We start from the raw sequence: 17,942 nt of genomic DNA, 5'->3' as shown, positions 1-17,942 counted from the left end.
TGCCCACGATATAAGGATGCCCCAAGCTGCTGAATTAGATTTAGTTGCTGTTGACCCAGGCGAAGGTACTTCATCAAACTCTAATTAGTGCACGCATGAATTGTATCTGACTGATAATTGTGACTGATTTTGTGCGAATTGATTTCGCTGATTTTATTTCAAGTTAATGCTACTAATTCCATTGCAAAGTTCATTGTTCAGATGCAATTCCTACCTTACCATATCAGTGAGAAGGACTGATATCCCTTGGGTAGACCCTAGGAGTGTTCCAGTGAGAAGGACTGGAATGCTTGTGTCAAAGATATCGTCATTGTGACAACATATCAGTCAGAAGGACTGATCATTCTAAATCATATCAGTCCGAAGGACTGATCATTCTAAATCATATCAGTCAGAAGGACTGATCATTCTAAATCATATCAGTCAGAAGGACTGATCATTCTAAATCATATCAGTCAGAAGGACTGATCATTCTAAATCATATCAGTCAGAAGGACTGATCATTCTAAATCATATCAGTCAGAAGGACTGATCATTTTTCATCTTTGACACGCCCAGTGAGAAGGACTGGAGCCTATCGATTCCTGATTGACTTAGGTCTGTCTGGATCATTACATGGTGCATTGATTCGAGATTGTGTGATCTGATTTCGATTGATTTTAAGATTGTGGCATTCTTTCAAAACATTTCGTTTCTGTTTTGTTTAAAATTATTTTGTCATTCCTACTCGTGTAGTCAGGTAGGCCGAGCTGAAAAATTACTCCAGTTTTGTTTTCTTCTGTCACCACGTACAATGTGTAGCCACACGAGGACGTGTGTATGTCAGTTATGGCCGTGTCGGAGATAGTCAATAGTACGGTCACTGAACGAGACGCAAGCGCGCCCTCTGGTGGCGTGTTCGGTGAAACAACAATTTGGCGCGCTTGGCGGAGTGGTGGCGGTCAGCGCGGCGTCCGCGGAGCGCAGTCTTAGTTCAGTCTTCATTGAGTGTTCGTGGCGTTACTACCCTACGTCACGTACTCACGTCTAGCGTACTAGTGTTATTGCCTAGTGTTGGAGATCCAAATTTATCTCTTTGCTTGATTACCCTAACTGATGTCGGACGATAGTGCCAGCCATCCTGATGGCGCTTCCGACATGTAAATAAATATAACTAGTTGTCTGTATCATAGGCTATATTTTATCCAGGTATAGTAGTTAGTTAGTTATTAGTTATTTATTGCTTAGAAGGTACATTTTACATTATAAAAAATATAAAATGTCCAACAAAACTGTATACACAGTTTATCTGTTGGATCAGATTTCTAAACTATTGACTTACTATTATAGGTTCTATTAAGTTAAGTTTACAATAATTATAAAATTAATATATTAGTATTATATTATATATATATTAGTATTATATATGTAATTATATATGTAATATTAGTATTATATATGTTAAGCTATATAAGTAGTATTAGGAGGTTAATATTAAGTACGTAAGTATGAAAATCAAAGATTAGATATAGATATAATCGGAGTATAGATATAGCATAAGTAAGAAAAGTAGTCGGTAGTTAGTTAGTAGAAGTAGTTAGTAGGATAGTAATACAATAAAAAGTTAAGGCAGTGTACTGAGTAGGTGTTTTTTTAGTTTTATCTTAAATTTATTTTTCCTATTTTCGTTTCTGATGTCGTCTGGTAAGCTATTGAGTACGTATGGGACACGCTTTTCTAGCGTTCGGTCCCCATAAACATTATTAACTCTGGGTACTACATATTTACCAGACGACATCGTTCGGGTGTTATAGCTATTACTAACATTAGTCAACAATGAATTACGCTCCCGATTACCATGGCTATTAGTTGCGAGTAAGTACTTATGTTTTATGCTGACCGGTAATACTTTGCAAATTTTGTATAGTTTATAATAGTCTGTTTTATGTTTATTTTTAGTTTTTTTATCCACTAATAGTTTTAAGAACCTAATTTGTATATTTTCTAATTTTTCTATGTGAGATTTGAATGTAAGTCCATAGCAATCAAGAGCGTAATCAATTATTGATTCCACCATACATGAATATAATATTTTTAGGGTACTAGTAGGAACTCGATAACTTAGGTGATAAAATTTACTTAGTACAGTTTTAAGTTTATTGCACAAGAAATCTATATGTTCTTTCCATGAGAAATGCTCGTCGACTTTAACTCCTAAGTAAGTTACACAACTTACTCTCTGGATAGGTTTGCAGCCACAATTGACAAGGCCACCATGAATGCAACCAAATGTATGAGTGTATAGTGGTAGAGGATTATCCTTTAGTGGTAAGTAAGGTGAATGAATAATGATGTATTGTGTTTTATCCGTATTTAATACTATGCCGTTATCATGGGACCATTTAACTACGGCGTCCACGTCTTGCTGCACCAGACGACACGTTTCAGCGAGGTCCGTACCGGCCCGCATGGCGCAGAGGTCGTCCGCGAACATATGCGCCGAGCAGTGCTGTAGCACATTGCACAGACTATTAACATGCATTAAATAGCATACGGGACCACTTCCTGAGCCCTGCGGTACCCCGCATCGGACCATTTTCTCATCGCTCAACGTGTCGCCTATCTTGACTCGGTAAGAGCGTGATGTGAGGTAGTCTCTGAACCATTCCTTCAGAGGCTTCTCCACACCACACTCTTCTAAAGATGTTATTAAAGTGTTTGTTTCTAAGGTGTCAAAGGCTTTTTTGTAATCAAAAAATATTGCGACTACGAACTTTTTATCATTTAAATAGTTGTTAATTTCGTTGGTAAAATTAGACAGTAATGTATTAGTACTTTTTGCTTTTTGGAAACCGTGTTGTGATTTATTTATTATGTTATGTGTGCGTAAGTATGTACCAAGTTGATTTATTATACATTTTTCTATAATTTTGTCAATACTGGATAAAATTGCTATCGGTCTATAATTGGAATATAACTTGCGGTTGCCTTTTTTATATATAGGGCGTATTATTGCTTCTTTCAATTTTTTGGGAAATTTATGTTTTTCTACGGATAAGTTAATTAACTTCGCTACAACAGGACTTATCTCGTTAGCTACTATTTTTAAATCTGACATACGTATAAGGTCACTTCCAGGTGATTTGTTGGCGTCCATGTTTTTGATAATTTTCGCAACGTATTTGTGAGTAACTGGTTGCCACCTCATATTTATGTCAGGTTTTTGTACGTAACTGTGTCTACTTAACCATTTGTCGTTACATATATGTTTAATTTGTTGGATTTCCTCATCAAAAGTAGTTGCAAACCCATCCGCTATATCTTTCGTACTTCCCTGCGCTTGCATATTAGATAATATCACAGTATCTAGAGATTGCTTGCTGTTTCCTAATAATATATTTATTCTATCCCATATCTTTTTAATATTTTTATTACAGTTAATAATACTTTGCTTATCATATTCATTGCTACATTTAGTAATAGTTTTATAACATTTGTTTCTATATTTTGTATATTCTAATCTTTTTATCATATTCTTTGGATCATTGCACCAAACCTTGAACAGTCTATCTCTCTCCTTTATTAAATCTTTTAAATAATCCGTGACCCAACTTTTATTTCTAGAGCTTATACTAACGTTTACAGTTTTATAGCAATCATTGTAGATCTCAATAAATAGCTGCGTAAGCGAGTTATACAATTCAATTGGACATTCGATAGACAGCAATGCTTTAAAGTCAGTACTCAATAATCGTTCCCGAACCAGCCGATTATCAAGAACACGGCGACAACTCGCGGTAGGCATATTTCTCCCGCTCCGATCGTCAGCTGATGGCCCGCGTCCGCGCGATGCGCTGTTGCCAGCTCGCACACTATTTTGTGTGGCGCGGTTCCACTGCACTGCGGCAGACACGAGAAAGTGATCCGATATTTTTTGACGTATTACCGCGGAATTAATTTGTGCTGAAGGTGCTCTAATATATATATGGTCTAGGCATGATTCGACTACATTTCCTTTCATAATTTCTTTACGTGTTATTTTATTTATGCATTTAATTAAACCAAATTCGGCTAATAAAGTTTCATATTCCATTACCCGGCAGTCTTGACTTTTTAATAAGTTTATATTTATATCTCCACATATAATTAAATTATTCTTTATTGGTAAATTTTCTAATACTTTACGTAATTCTTCGAGAAATTGTCTAGTTTTATCTTGTTTGTTAATTTTTGGTGGTCGGTAAATACATAGCAAATAAATCGGATCACTCTCGCTGTCGAGTGCAATGGAAACACACTCTGCCGATTTCATATTTTGTATACATTCCGTATCATTTAATCGTGCCTTCAAAGTTTCGCGCGAATAAACTAGTACGCCACCTCCGGTTCGCCCCGTTCTTGTAACACTATGGATATTAAATCCTTTAATTTTATAGAAGTTTATCATAGAATAATTAATGTTTGGTTCGGTAACTATTATTATGTCGATATATTTTAAATTATCATGTAAAGTAACAGTTAGTTCGTGAAAATTCTTTTTTAACGATCTAATATTTAAGTGTAAAATACAAAGGTCATTTTTATATTTAACAGATGATATCCACGTTTTTAAATTTTCTACTTCGGATGTTGTAATTGTATTATCACTAATTATATCAATATTGTCTAGGATAGTGAATTTTGATACAGTTTTAAACACTTACTACGTGAATATTATGAATATAGGTACCTGTTAAGAATAAGGACATTAGACATGTACCTTTGATTTCGTTTTGAGCAGATCGTTGATGTCGTTATCACATCTCACCCAGATCGAATTTTCATCTTCATTTTTCTTGACTAAAATTTTACCTTTAGAAATCCATATATACTTGTAATTGTTGTGCAGTTCTTTCTTTGCTTTCCATAGCAGTGTTCTAGTAGCCTTCGTCAGATCTTCGTTTATATATATTTTACTATTGTTGGTTCCATCGGTTATTTTGTCACTTGTGATGTCCGAGAGTTTTCGACGTTGAGTCAGCCAGGCGTCACGGGATTCGGTTCCCGAGGTCTTAAATCCGACGATAATTGAAGCAGCTTTTACTCCTTGTTTTCTTGGCTGGTTTCTCCTCACCCAATCTATATCATCGCTGCTGACATCAATTATCTTTCCGATCTTGTTGACTATTTCCTTTACGTTTTCATCCGGCATCTGTTCTATACCTACAATTTCGATGTTATGTTTGCGTGTATTTTGCTCAAAATCGTGCACACGCTGTTCTAACGCGACGTTGCATTTTTCCAGGTATGTACACTTGTTGTTGATGTGTTCTACTGTCTTCTCTAGTTTATGTATTTTATCTTTCGATTTTTCATGTTCAGATAGTAGGGTATCGTACTTATCGGAGAGTAATGACATACTATGTTTTATGGACTCCAGCTGTTTAATGAGTCCAGGAATTGCACGTACATTTTTTTGTATATCCTTTAGGATTTTGTCTGGCTCTCGGCCGTCTTCCTCCTGGTCCTCACTATCCGACTCATCTTCTTCACAGTTATTGCAATATATTCGGTTTTTACCCGCTTTCAAATCGGCCGCCAAGCCTTTCACGCAGCTTCTATGATAGGTACCCTGGCACTGTCCTTGACATATGAAATGAGATCCTTTCTTAGAAAGTACTTTTCTACACTTAAGACACTCCATTATTATTTTATTCAATAACGTACGAACTTAATATTTATTTGTTTATTCGCTTCGCGAGCGCGATACGAGCGGAGCGGCAACGTAAGTAGTATATACGTAGTAAGTAGTATATACATAGTGGAAGTCACGGTGGCCTAGTGGGTAAAGGTCCAACCTCTCAAGTATGAGGGCGCGGGATCCCAGGACAGGCAAGTACCAATGCAACTTTTCTAAGTTTGTATGTACTTTCTAAGTATATCTTAGACACCAATGACTGCTTCGGATGGCACGTTAAACTGTAGGTCCCGGCTGTCATTGAACATCCTTGGCAGTCGTTACGGGTAGTCAGAAGCCAGTAAGTCTGACGTCAGTCTAACCAAGGGGTACCGGGTTGCCCGGGCAACTGGGTTGAGGAGGTCAGATAGGCAGTCGCTTCTTGAAAAGCACTGGTACTCAGCTGAATCCGGTTAGATTGGAAGCCGACCCCAACATGGTTGGGAAAAAGGCTCGGAGGATGATGATGAGTAAGTAGTACATAGTTCGAGAGTTAAACCAACCGCGGGTGAAACGAACCCGAAACATCTAGTTTTTCAATAAAGAGCTGCTTATTGAAACGAGCGAGTTGAAAAGTGTCAGTTTACTATATTTTGTGTGCTGAATGTTTCAGCCTTTCAGTGGACCACTTCATTAGTCTTGGATGTTGCATGTGAAATGTAAGAAGTTAGAATTCAAAATATATTTTGTTGTTAATCTATAGGTATTCCTAACGTAATGTGCTATAAAAACTAATGCATTATGCACTAATGCAACAATTATAAAGGTAAAGTCTTATTTAAAATAATACGAAAGAAATATTTACAGCAAAACTGAAAAATATTTCTAAAAAGTATAAAATGTAAGCATATACATATTCATAATACTCTGTATTTATTTAGTCACAAATTAATTAAAAATTATCATATTAAATAACAAAAGCTAGGAATGCGTCTTACTTACTTTATTTTGTTCTGAGAAATTACTCATGAAATAATAAAATATATGATGCTCAAAATAACAAAGGATAAGCCACAAAAACTACATTCAAAAGAATTTTATGTTTAACAGTCCATAAAAAAATTAAAACGTCTATTCATTTTCATCCCCAATTAACCTTTTAGACCTAACCTACCCCAATTTACACATGTATCACCCAGTTATAATTATACAAACCTCATTTTAAATTCAATAGTACCTTAGGGTGGTATTACACTTAGAATTATATATCTTAGTCCAATGTTATATTTTAATCATTTAACGACTTCATCAAAAAAAAATCGGTAAAAAAACTTTTAAGTTAAACGGTTTTATCTTATGTGCACTGAAAACTAGAAAATAAAAAAATAGTTACTTACCTGTCAACCTACGTAGGTGGTCCCGGTCATATTAAACTAAAATAAAAACGTGGGGCCCATTAACTATTGCTGTAGTACTTTCTTCTAGAGGTATAATAGGTGTGGATTGCATCGACTTACTATAATCGTAACTGGAGATTTTGACAATCAATAATCAGCCGTAGCAGCTTCACCGGCGAACGCCGAGCTCATGATCTACCAAAGTATAAAGATATGCTTTGCCATAGGTAGGATTTCACAGGGGCCCCACGTTTTTATTTTAGTTTAATATGACCGGGACCACCTACGTAGGTTGACAGGTAAGTAACTATTTTTTTATTTTCTAGTTTTCAGTGCACATAAGATAAAACCGTTTAACTTAAAAGTTTTTTTACCGATTTTTTATTTTCTAGTTTTTAGTATTTAATGAAAATGCGTACCGAATATTCCTCATTCTATCTAATTCATTTAGTGTATCATTATTACACGGTCTCTTACCTGACAATTTATTACAATCTAATTCCTCAATACATAGCCCTTCCAGATACTTTTTTTTTTAACAACCCCAAAAATCATCACATGACCTCTCCTGCTGTGGGTCAGCAGCGGTGAGGGAGTGTCAGACTCTTGACTAGAAACCGTTTTGTTCCGTCGTAGGCCTTTTATGTACCAGGGCCGCGGTAACTCTTTCGAACAATCTCGCAGCCCAGGCAGGCCTTGGCCCTGTTGGGCCCCGCTGGAGTTACTGACAGTTTTCTACTTGTGAAGCCCTTTTATTTGATACCCGTATTGGTGGGATTGATAAAAAATTGTTATCAGCCATTTGGTAGCGGCGGCCATCTTAGATTTCAATTTTGCATAGTAAATTGTATTCTACTTGTTGAGACCTTTCATTTGATACCCATGTTGATGGGATTGATAAAACCTACGTTATCCGCCATTTTATAGCGGCCGCCATCTTGGATTTAATTTTTTATAGTATATTGTATTCTGTTTGTTGAGCCCTTTCATTTGATACCCATATTGATGGGATTGATAAAACCTACGTTATCCGCCATCTTAGATTTCAATTTTGCATAGTAAATTGTATTCTACTTGTTGAGACCTTTCATTTGATACCCATGTTGATGGGATTTATAAAACTTAAGTTATCCGCCATTTTGTAGAGGCCGCCATCTTGGATTTTAATTTTATATAGTACATTGTATTCTACTGGTTGAGAACTTTCATTTGATACCCATATTGATGGGATTGATAAAACCTACGTTATCCGCCATTTTGTAGCGGCCGCCATCTTGGATTTCATTTTTTATAGTAAATTGTATTCTACTTGTTGAGTCCTTTCATTTGATACCCATGTTGATGGGATTTATAAAACCTAAGTTATCCGCCATTTTGTAGAGGCCGCCATCTTGGATTTTAATTTTATATAGTACATTGTATTCTACTGGTTGAGAACTTTCATTTGATACCCATATTGATGGGATTGATAAAACCTACGTTATCCGCCATTTTGTAGCGGCCGCCATCTTGGATTTCAATTTTTTATAGTATATTGTATTCTGCTTGTTGAGCCCTTTCATTTGATACCCATATTGATGGGATTGATAAAATCTACGTTATCCGCCATTTTGTGCCGGCGGCCATATTGGATTTACAATGTTATTGATATTACTATATTGTATTGTCATCGGAATTAAAGGTGTATACAAAATTTCAGATTAATCGGTTGACAGGAAGAGGGTGAAATTTGAATTACTAAATTTGACCCAAGAATGAATAAATAAAACAAACGGGGTAAGCTAAATAAAACCGTTTAAGAACTTGAAAAATACGGACATTTGATTAAATCTAAGCGATATTAATGACAATTATATATCAGCAAGTATTATCGTATTTATTTCTTTAAGTAAAGTTAGATCAATCAGCATATTTTACAGGTTTTCCCCTCTATTTTATCCGCGCCCCGGGGGATTTTTTTCCATACCCGGACCAAAAATATAGAATATGCCACTGTAAATGTAAATGTAGCGTCCTAATATTTCTAAATTAGTTTAGTATCATTCAGGGAAAAAAACAAACAAACAAAAAAAAAATCCTTTATATTATATTAGTACAGTTAGTAGTAATACCACCCTTATTTTAAATATAATTTTGTTATTTTCTCCTAGCACAAAGGTAATGAACAGCGTTCACAATCCTAACGTAATTATACAGACGAAATAGAGAATATAATTTTACTTTATCACAGATATTCTAAATGGCGACCGACGCCGTGGAAATTAGAAGGTGAGGAAGTTTTGGGTATGTATTAGACAGCGTGTTTATATGGTATTTTTTACAATACGACAGTGAGAAAATAATTTTGTAAATAGATAGGTTGTTTTTAAGCATGTTTCATACCAATACTGTCGGCGACGGATTACGCGCGGCGAGCAAAACATAGACCCTCGGACACGGGGGTCTCAAGTAGTGGCAGGCAGAGCCGTCCACACTTAGGCGCGTACCGATAGCTACTCGTTATTTCGCTTGTAATTGTAATTTTATCGTGAATAATATCGTGTTTATGTAAATATTTAAATGTTAATTAAAATTGATTAAAGTCCAAAGATATTGTTTACTAATGAATATGTTGTATATAAAGTTATGATAAGATGTGTAATGATAAGAAATGTTGATCTCATTATGTGTAATGTTTGTTTACGTTTTCGTGTTTAATTACGTAACTTTTGTTTTTATTTTTTGTTTATTATGTTAGTTATAAGTTTTATAAATAAATAATTATGTTGCGGGGTGGTTTTATTTGTGTGAATAGGGTACCTGGGGCTAAGTCACTGGCAGCATGCTATGTTGGGCCTAGCCCTGCTGCTGCCGTGGTATGATGATGACTTAGTTTCAGGGATAGGCGACCTGCTCATCACCACGAGGAGTGATGGGTAGGGTTAGGGGATCCAGGCAGTACCACCACCCAAGGGTAAAACGCCGAGGAATGTCAGCGCCTGAGAGCCAGGGCATTACCTCGCGACCATGGAAGGGTCGAAGGGTGGTGGGTACATACGGATCACAGCCGTGTGCTGAGTCTCCAAGACCAAGGGTTAGGATCACCGTTAGGATTCCTATGACCTAAACCTAGAAAACGGTTATCCGACCTAGAGACTCAGACATACACCAGTTAGATTCTTATTAAGGGAAATTATTAGTTCTAATTAGCAAATGTATATACTTTATTGTAAGACTAATTAGATTATAAGTAGAAATATATATATACACATGTACACAAATACTAAGAATCTATTGGTGAATCAATAAAACTACCCACGCAAACCGGGCGACCGTGTCTGTTTCGGTGTGAGCTCGCGGCTCGCGAAATAAAAGGCGGGCCGCGACGCCCACACAGTCACTTCGCTACGAGTCTCCGCCGAAACAACACGTCGCGTCCGGCTGCTAGTTCTACAAGCAAGCGGTGTATTATTTATTCCGTCCCGTTGGCGTTCAAGAGATCGCGACCTATCTTCGTTCTTCAGCGCACAGGCAGGGTGCGCGGGGTGCGGCGTAACCGGCGCTTCAACATCTTCACGTCGCATCAACTGGGGAGACTGTCCCCGCCGCCGACTAACATCTTCGGGTGGCGAAAACAAATACGGTTTTTAATAGCTTTTATCAAAAAAGCTTAGATATATGATGGTGTTTTTTTGGTTAGGTACCTAATTAATGTCAATTCCTTATTCTATTATGCGATATTTGTATATAATTGAATCTGGAACAAAAAAGCTATCACATTATTTTATAAAGACTGAGTCTGTGACTGAGTGCACAATCGTCTGAACGAAATTTGATGAAACTTGGTAGGTACCTACGTAGTATAGCTTATAAATCAGAATAACATATAAGATCTTTCCTATCCCGTTGCAAGCTATGGTTACTTCAAGAAGTGAGAGAAACCACTAGCGAAAGACTAGCACACATTTTCAAAACACAACCTTCATTGTGCCACAACGAACTGCAATACGCTCTTACAATGATTAATACTCAAAGCCAACATTGCATATTTATTTGTCGAGTCTCTCCGGGCACCATTCCTCATGTGCCAACGTTAATATCGGGATGAGCGGGGCTCCCGTTTTTGCGTAGAGCCTCTGCAGCGGTGTAAGGGTTAAGATGTAGTGGGTAGGCAGTATATTAGGGTTAGGTTTATTAGGGAGCTGCGAGTTGTTCGAAAGAGTTACCGCGGCCCTGGCACATAAAAGGCCTACGACGGAACACGACGGTTTTTAGTCAGTAAGAGTCTGAAACTCCCTCACCGCTGCTAACCCACAGCGGGAGGGGTCATTTGATGATTTTTGACGTCGTTAAAAAAAAAATAATAATAAAGGTTTATTAGGGAGCTGTGTTGGGGGGGGGGGGGGAGATGGGGGGAGTCTTGTTAAGGAGGACGACTGATAGCGTCGTAGTCAGTACATCACTGTTCGATTCCCGAATAACTCGAACTTTTATAGACTAAATCAAACACACATGTGTATTGGTATTTTCCAAACATGACACACAATACTGTATATGTTTGGGAGCCACGATGCCACAGATAAACAGAACTACACGTCAAACTTATAACTCCCCTCTTCTTCCTCAAAAGGTGATACCTCAATGTCTAATAAACTTCAAAACAACTTAATTAGCTCACCCCCGCTATCAGCTTATACCTCACACCGCTGACGAAGATACCGCTAAAATTAATTACATTTATGACGGCTAGGTAATTAGTGATTAAGTATTTGCGCTTAGACCTTTACACTAGGTTGCTTGGCTAGACTTGCATTAATTATATAGGGTAGGCAGAAATGCAAGTGGGGAAGCAAATATTTTGGAATTTATGAGAAAAGGAGATAAGTAGAGTAAAGATATTTTCTGTGGAACTACTTACCACGCTCGGATTATATTTAATCGTTTCCAGGTTCAACTATCTCCATGCAAAATTTTATCTGAATCTATACAGCCTAGCTCCTCGCCTGCCACATTATTGGCATGCTAGACTTGGATATAAATTATGTAAAGAGGAATTGTAGGGGAAGAAAAAGATGTGCTGAAATATAGTAGGTACTTAAACCGAAGTAACCTGCAACCTCGATAAATGAGCTATCTATCACAGATTTTTTTTTACAATTCAGACTTTAGATACAGGATATTGAAACTATAGTGTCAAATTGGATACAACCGGGTTGACACAACCACACAACCATATGCCCACATTACATATCGAAAACATCATCACACTACTAAACTAATCGACATCACCAAAACAGTGCATGAAAAGCAAAAATACGAAACCCCATGTCACCCATTACTCACAAAAAAATATACCCATCAGTTCGTTGCCGGCAGAAAAAAGGGAACAGAAAAACCAGCTGAAAATAAAACGCAACAAAATGGTTATCCATCACAAAAGGTCCCAAGTGCTTTCAGAAAACTAATTTACGGGAACAACATTATTGTGAGTTGAAAAAAAATACTTTTCCACTGAAAAAATGTAGGGCTCCTAATTCTTTGGAGTGGGAGTGGGTCGTTTTTTTTACCCGTTAGTGTAGTTGTGCTGAACTTGTTGATCATTTGGGGTTCGGTTCTTGTTTTAGGGTTGGTAAAATAATTAGCGGTGCAGCTGTATACATAGATGATTTTTTGGGAAATTTAGGTGGTTGTAAATATATTTTTAGAATGCTAAACTAGATCATACCAGCGGTTTCACCCACATCGAGTGGGAACTTCTCCACAAACCCGGATAAAAACCCAGTCGCCTTCCTCGATAACTGGGCTATCTAACGGTTTAATATTTTTTTAATCGAACCAGTAGTTTCTAAGATTAGCACGTTCAATCACACAAACAAAATTTTCAGCTATATAATATTGATAAATGGTATAGATAAGACACTGAAATAAAATAACTTAGATAGTTATTTTAACATAGTTGTTTTATGTTACATTTTTTTTACTATCTAAGTAAAAAAAATGTCTACACATGAGTCCTTTTCCAGATTCCCGGAATAGCCACGAGAGACCGTCTAAATGACATCAGCTAAATCTAATTGTGCAATGCTCGCCGCTGTGAATTGAATAACAGCAACAAACGACTTCAAATGCTCCCCTGTTGCACACGCGATTAAACGTACATACCCTCGTTTATAATATTAGTGGAACTCAATTGTAACTTAAAAATACCACTTACTAACCAATTATTTTAACATTTTTAATACCATATCAAACATAAAAACAAACAAGTCGATTGTATCTACTTGCAAAGGAAAGCCACGAGAGACGGTCTCTAAGTGATATCAGCTAAATCTATTTGTGCAATACTTGCCACTGTGAATTGAATAACAGCAACAAACGACTTTCAAATGCTCCCCTGTTGCACACGCGATTAAAGTCGCTGACGAAAAGGCTTTTTTGTATTGCATACAACTAGGAAACTAATAGATCGAGACCCAGCGAACACTAAACCTACGTTATTTTATAAAGGCTGTAACTTTGTGTGGGCATCTACCTTACAGTGGGTGTCAAAGATAGACTATTACGAAGTTTGACTGACAGTTACATACAGTGACTACGACGATGTTCAGTAGTTGAAAGCTGCATATTTATATAACACAAAAAAAAGAAATCTTACCTACTAAAACCAACTTGAAATCTGTTATCTACTCGTACAGTACAAAAAGTATTTTAAATCTTTTTGAAAACACCCTGTGGCAAATACAGCGTGAAACTCCATATTGACACCATTCAAATCACTACGAACCCTCATAAAACACGAACATTAAATAAAACCTTTTTATTACTAAAACGAAAGGGACACCAATACTTTCTCATCTTTTCTCTCTCTCTGTTGAAAGTATTTCCATACTTAAGAATCAATATTCGGGTCACAGGGACAACCGTCATAGATTAAAGAGTGCATCGTAAAATGTTTAATATCTTTTTGTCCACAATGTAAACAGTAAAGCTTGAGTTATGGCCGAACCGGTTATAACCGGAACGGACCGGATAAAGGTATGAAGTTATTCGTTTATCTGTGGTCTGCATTTTTATTTGTTTGTTGATTTGAGTGGGAATTTGAATGATGACTGAGGTGTTTATTTGAGTCATCTTAGAACATCCACACACCGTTTTTTAAAGAAATTGTGAATGCAATCAATGTAGGTTATAATTAGTGTGTATTATAATAAAATTCACCTTCATACAACGAACTATCGGCCGACTAAAACTTTAAGACTAATCATAGCAAGGTCAAAGGATATCTTGAAGCATATTGGATTCATATCCATTTGATCGCTAACATACAGACATCTTGATCTAAGCAATATATTCGAAGGCAATACAAACAAATCGATTTCCGTATCTAGGTGAACACCTGTCAGACAAATACCACTTTCTTGCTATGTTTGTATACTATTTGTTTATTTTACTTGGCTTTTGAGTGGTTTTTAGATCGATACTCAGGTGAGACAGAGTGCTATTTTACTTATTCTTTCATTATTATCGACTGATACATATATATAACCTATATTATATTATTATTAGGTATATTTGACGACCTCTGTGGCGCAAAGGTCACCAAGCCGGACTGCCGGACCTGAGGTCCCGGGTTCGATTCCCGGTTCGGTCGACATTTTGTGTGATGAGCAATGCTTGTTAGCCATGGTCTGGGTGTTACAATATGTATTTATCAATATGTGTATATGTAGCTTTATGTAGTTTATCAGTTGTGTTAGCACCCATAACACAAGTTAATTAATAACTTACCATGGGGCTAACCGACCGTGTGTGAAAAGGTGTCCCGACATTATTTATATTTATTTATTTATTTATACCTTAATTTTGAAATAAGGTATTTGATTAAGCATTAGTTTAGTTAACTATAATAGAAACACACATCTATCCATATTTATTACTAATATTTAAAACCGAAGATTTTGTTTGCTGGAACGCACTTATCTCAAGAACAACTAAACCAATCTGAAAATTTAACTAGTATTAGATTCCATATCTATCGAAGAAAACTATAGACTACTTTTTATTAATATTCGCGACGTAGTTCCCACTGGATGTGGGTGAAACCGCTGGCAAAAGATAGTATATTGTTTTTCCGTTTGAGGCTTGAACCGAAAATCCTACTTCCTACTTATATCCTACTTTCCTACTAATATTATAAATGTGAAAGTTTGTGAGAATGTATGGATGTATGTTTGTTATTCATTCACGCAAAAACGGCTGGACCGATTTGATTGAAATTTGGTATGTAGATAGGTGATACCCTGGATTAACACATAGGCTACTTTTTAACAACACACCACGCGAGCGAAGCCGCTGGCGGAAGCTAGTATATCATAATTTGTATCCGCTGATCGAGTTTTTAAATGAATGGACAACAATTAAAAAGTTCATTCATTACTGTAACGCGATCAATGTTTTAGCTTTGATCATAATGTCCTTTGTTATTTTTTATGAGGCTGCTCATTCTAGATACTGATCAAAGAGCCCTTTGATTTTAATTATTTTTTTATTCATATGCAAATTGTATAGATATTGGAAGATTTTATAGGTGTCAATCTATGAATAATTTGATACATAACTTTAAAAAATATTTCGTAGTTGCTACGCTTCGTAGCTAACGTAGCAGTGACGTCATCATATCGACTACGCCGTAGTCAAGTGACTACGCCGATCAACAGTATACTTAGAACAGTACCGAAAGTTTTGTTGCATTTGTAAATGCTATCTTAGTTATGAATTGGCTATATATATTTTATATTTGTTGACTAACCTAAATAAATAAAATACTGTGTACCAGTGTACTGTATTTTAATATAAAATGCGACAGCAAAAAGTACATTTAAACCTCAAATTAATTACTGAGAGTTATTTATAACACAAAAAATGTTACCGTCAAATCAATCAAAGGAGTTTTCAAACAAATGGCTCCGGTATCGTTTGAGGAACGTTTGAGATGATCATAAACAAATCACATCCGAGCTGCCTCCACACTAATCCTTTCATACTTAGGGCTGTGACAAGCGGATATTTTTGTAATTATCCGCAGAAAAAATATCCGACAAAATGTGCAAAATTAAAAAAGTTGTGAACGAAATATTAATTGTTTTATAAATTCAAAATGATGTATTTTTTCTCTGATTTAAATCCGAAATTAAAATTATCACAAAAAAGACCGATTTTTGTATTTTTTCATGTTGCTTATTGTTATGCAGTTGAAAACATGACTTAATTTTACTTCATACTATCCATAAAAAGTATATCAGAAAAAAATGCAAATAAGAATTTCACTCCAACACATGACTACACTTAATTCTTTAACCCACAAAACCAACCACATTTACAAGTACAAAATACATAGTATTTGTTGCTCTACCCGGGTCGCGTCACATCTAATATTCTTAACTTATCCGAATAAATCCTCGCGAGGCAACCCTGCGTGTTTACATTCTACGCTCGTGATGGATCGGTAGCCAACCTACAGCCTACTGGTGCAAAGATGTAGGGTAGATGGAAAGGGTTGAAGGTATGGTAGCGTAGTTTCGTGGGTGGGGTGAGCGTGGTTGAAGGTTGTGGTGGTCGGCTATTTTAGTTTTTTTTTTGTGTTGTTGGTTAGGTTAGTTTTAAAATTTTTATTGTAGTTATTGTGACATAGTATGGCAAAGATAGATATCTAAAATGTCAAATAATAAAGATAGATATCTATAATGTGAAATATCTAGTAAGCTAAAACATGTGCAAAATTAAAGTGCATATGCTCAATCAATTTTATTTTTTGTACTAGCTTTCCGCCCGCGGCTTCGCCCGCGTGGAATTCGGTTATATTGCGGTATAAATCACAACTATGAGAAAACTTCTCATTCCCACGGAAAAATCTAAGAAGCGCGATGTAACGCTGGATACGATTAGTTGTTAAACCAAAACTGAATGGTACACTATATTATACGTTTTCCCTTGTGGAGCAAAAACATGCAGATTTTGGGCACTGGAAACCCGGGAACACGCTACATAGAGCTGACCATGCGAAAAACAATGTTTTTCTAAGTGTACTCCAGCAACCCTTAGAGTTTGGCCTTGTACTTTATTAATGGTCATTGCAAATGAAACCCTTATAGGAAATTGTAGTCTTTTAAATTGAAATGGGAGGTCTGTTGGAATAATCGGAATCCGAGGAATGAGTACACTTTCACCCTTTGCTGCGCCAGTTAAAATAGTGGCTGTAATAATGTTCCGCCCAAGCTGAGTGACACGCAGCCTGGTACCATTACACAGTCTAGGGGCATCGAGATTACGCATGAGCATCACCGGAACACCTACTTTTAGTTTTAATTTATTCTATTTATTATTATTATGAGGATTCATTATCGTATCATTTAGCTTCTAAATTTATATGTTCATATTCGTTTGCAATATATAAGTAGATGTAAAAAAAAACAGTTTAGACGATTAAACAAATTGTACATCATCCCTCGGGAATTCCTCATTTTCGGAGATTCATTATCGTATCATTTAGCTTCTAAATTTACATGTTTATATTCGTTTGCAATATATTACCTTGTTTTAAACGACACACAGCGCCATCTACAATCCATCCATCAAGCAAACAATATTTTTGTTTTCCCTCGGGAATATCTATTTTTTTTCGGGATAAAAAGTACCCTATTATTTAATCCGGACTTCTAACTTTACGTCTGCAAAATTTCAAAGCAATCGGTTCAGTAGTTACGGCGTGAAAGCGGAACAAACAAACAAACAAACAAACAAACTCACTTTCCGATTTATAATATTAGTAAGGATCTTACAGGGTCTACAATTGTATTTAGCTCTAAGCCATTTTGTAACACCTACTCGATACATTGTGGAATGCAAATAAATAATATCAATATAAATAAGGA

General features: G+C 36.2%; 3 protein-coding genes across 3 annotated transcripts in view; all 3 read right to left on the bottom strand.

Annotated features, from left to right (window-relative positions):
- LOC124642083 (alpha-2Db adrenergic receptor) overlaps positions 1-17,942 on the bottom strand; it is a 453,255-nt gene that overhangs the window by 142,819 nt on the left and 292,494 nt on the right. The window lies entirely within an intron of this gene.
- On the bottom strand, positions 1,402-4,484 carry LOC124642082. Its single transcript, XM_047180385.1, has one exon. The coding sequence runs from the start codon at positions 4,424-4,426 to the stop codon at positions 1,604-1,606; it is 2,823 nt and encodes a 940-aa protein (XP_047036341.1). The 5' UTR covers positions 4,427-4,484; the 3' UTR covers positions 1,402-1,603.
- LOC124642085 lies at positions 4,530-5,688 on the bottom strand. Its single transcript, XM_047180391.1, has one exon. The coding sequence runs from the start codon at positions 5,660-5,662 to the stop codon at positions 4,727-4,729; it is 936 nt and encodes a 311-aa protein (XP_047036347.1). The 5' UTR covers positions 5,663-5,688; the 3' UTR covers positions 4,530-4,726.

This window comes from Helicoverpa zea, chromosome 23, assembly GCF_022581195.2.
Source record: "Helicoverpa zea isolate HzStark_Cry1AcR chromosome 23, ilHelZeax1.1, whole genome shotgun sequence".
In the NCBI taxonomy this organism is placed as follows: Eukaryota; Metazoa; Arthropoda; class Insecta; order Lepidoptera; family Noctuidae; genus Helicoverpa; species Helicoverpa zea.
This window is presented reverse-complemented; position numbering and strand designations above follow the sequence as displayed.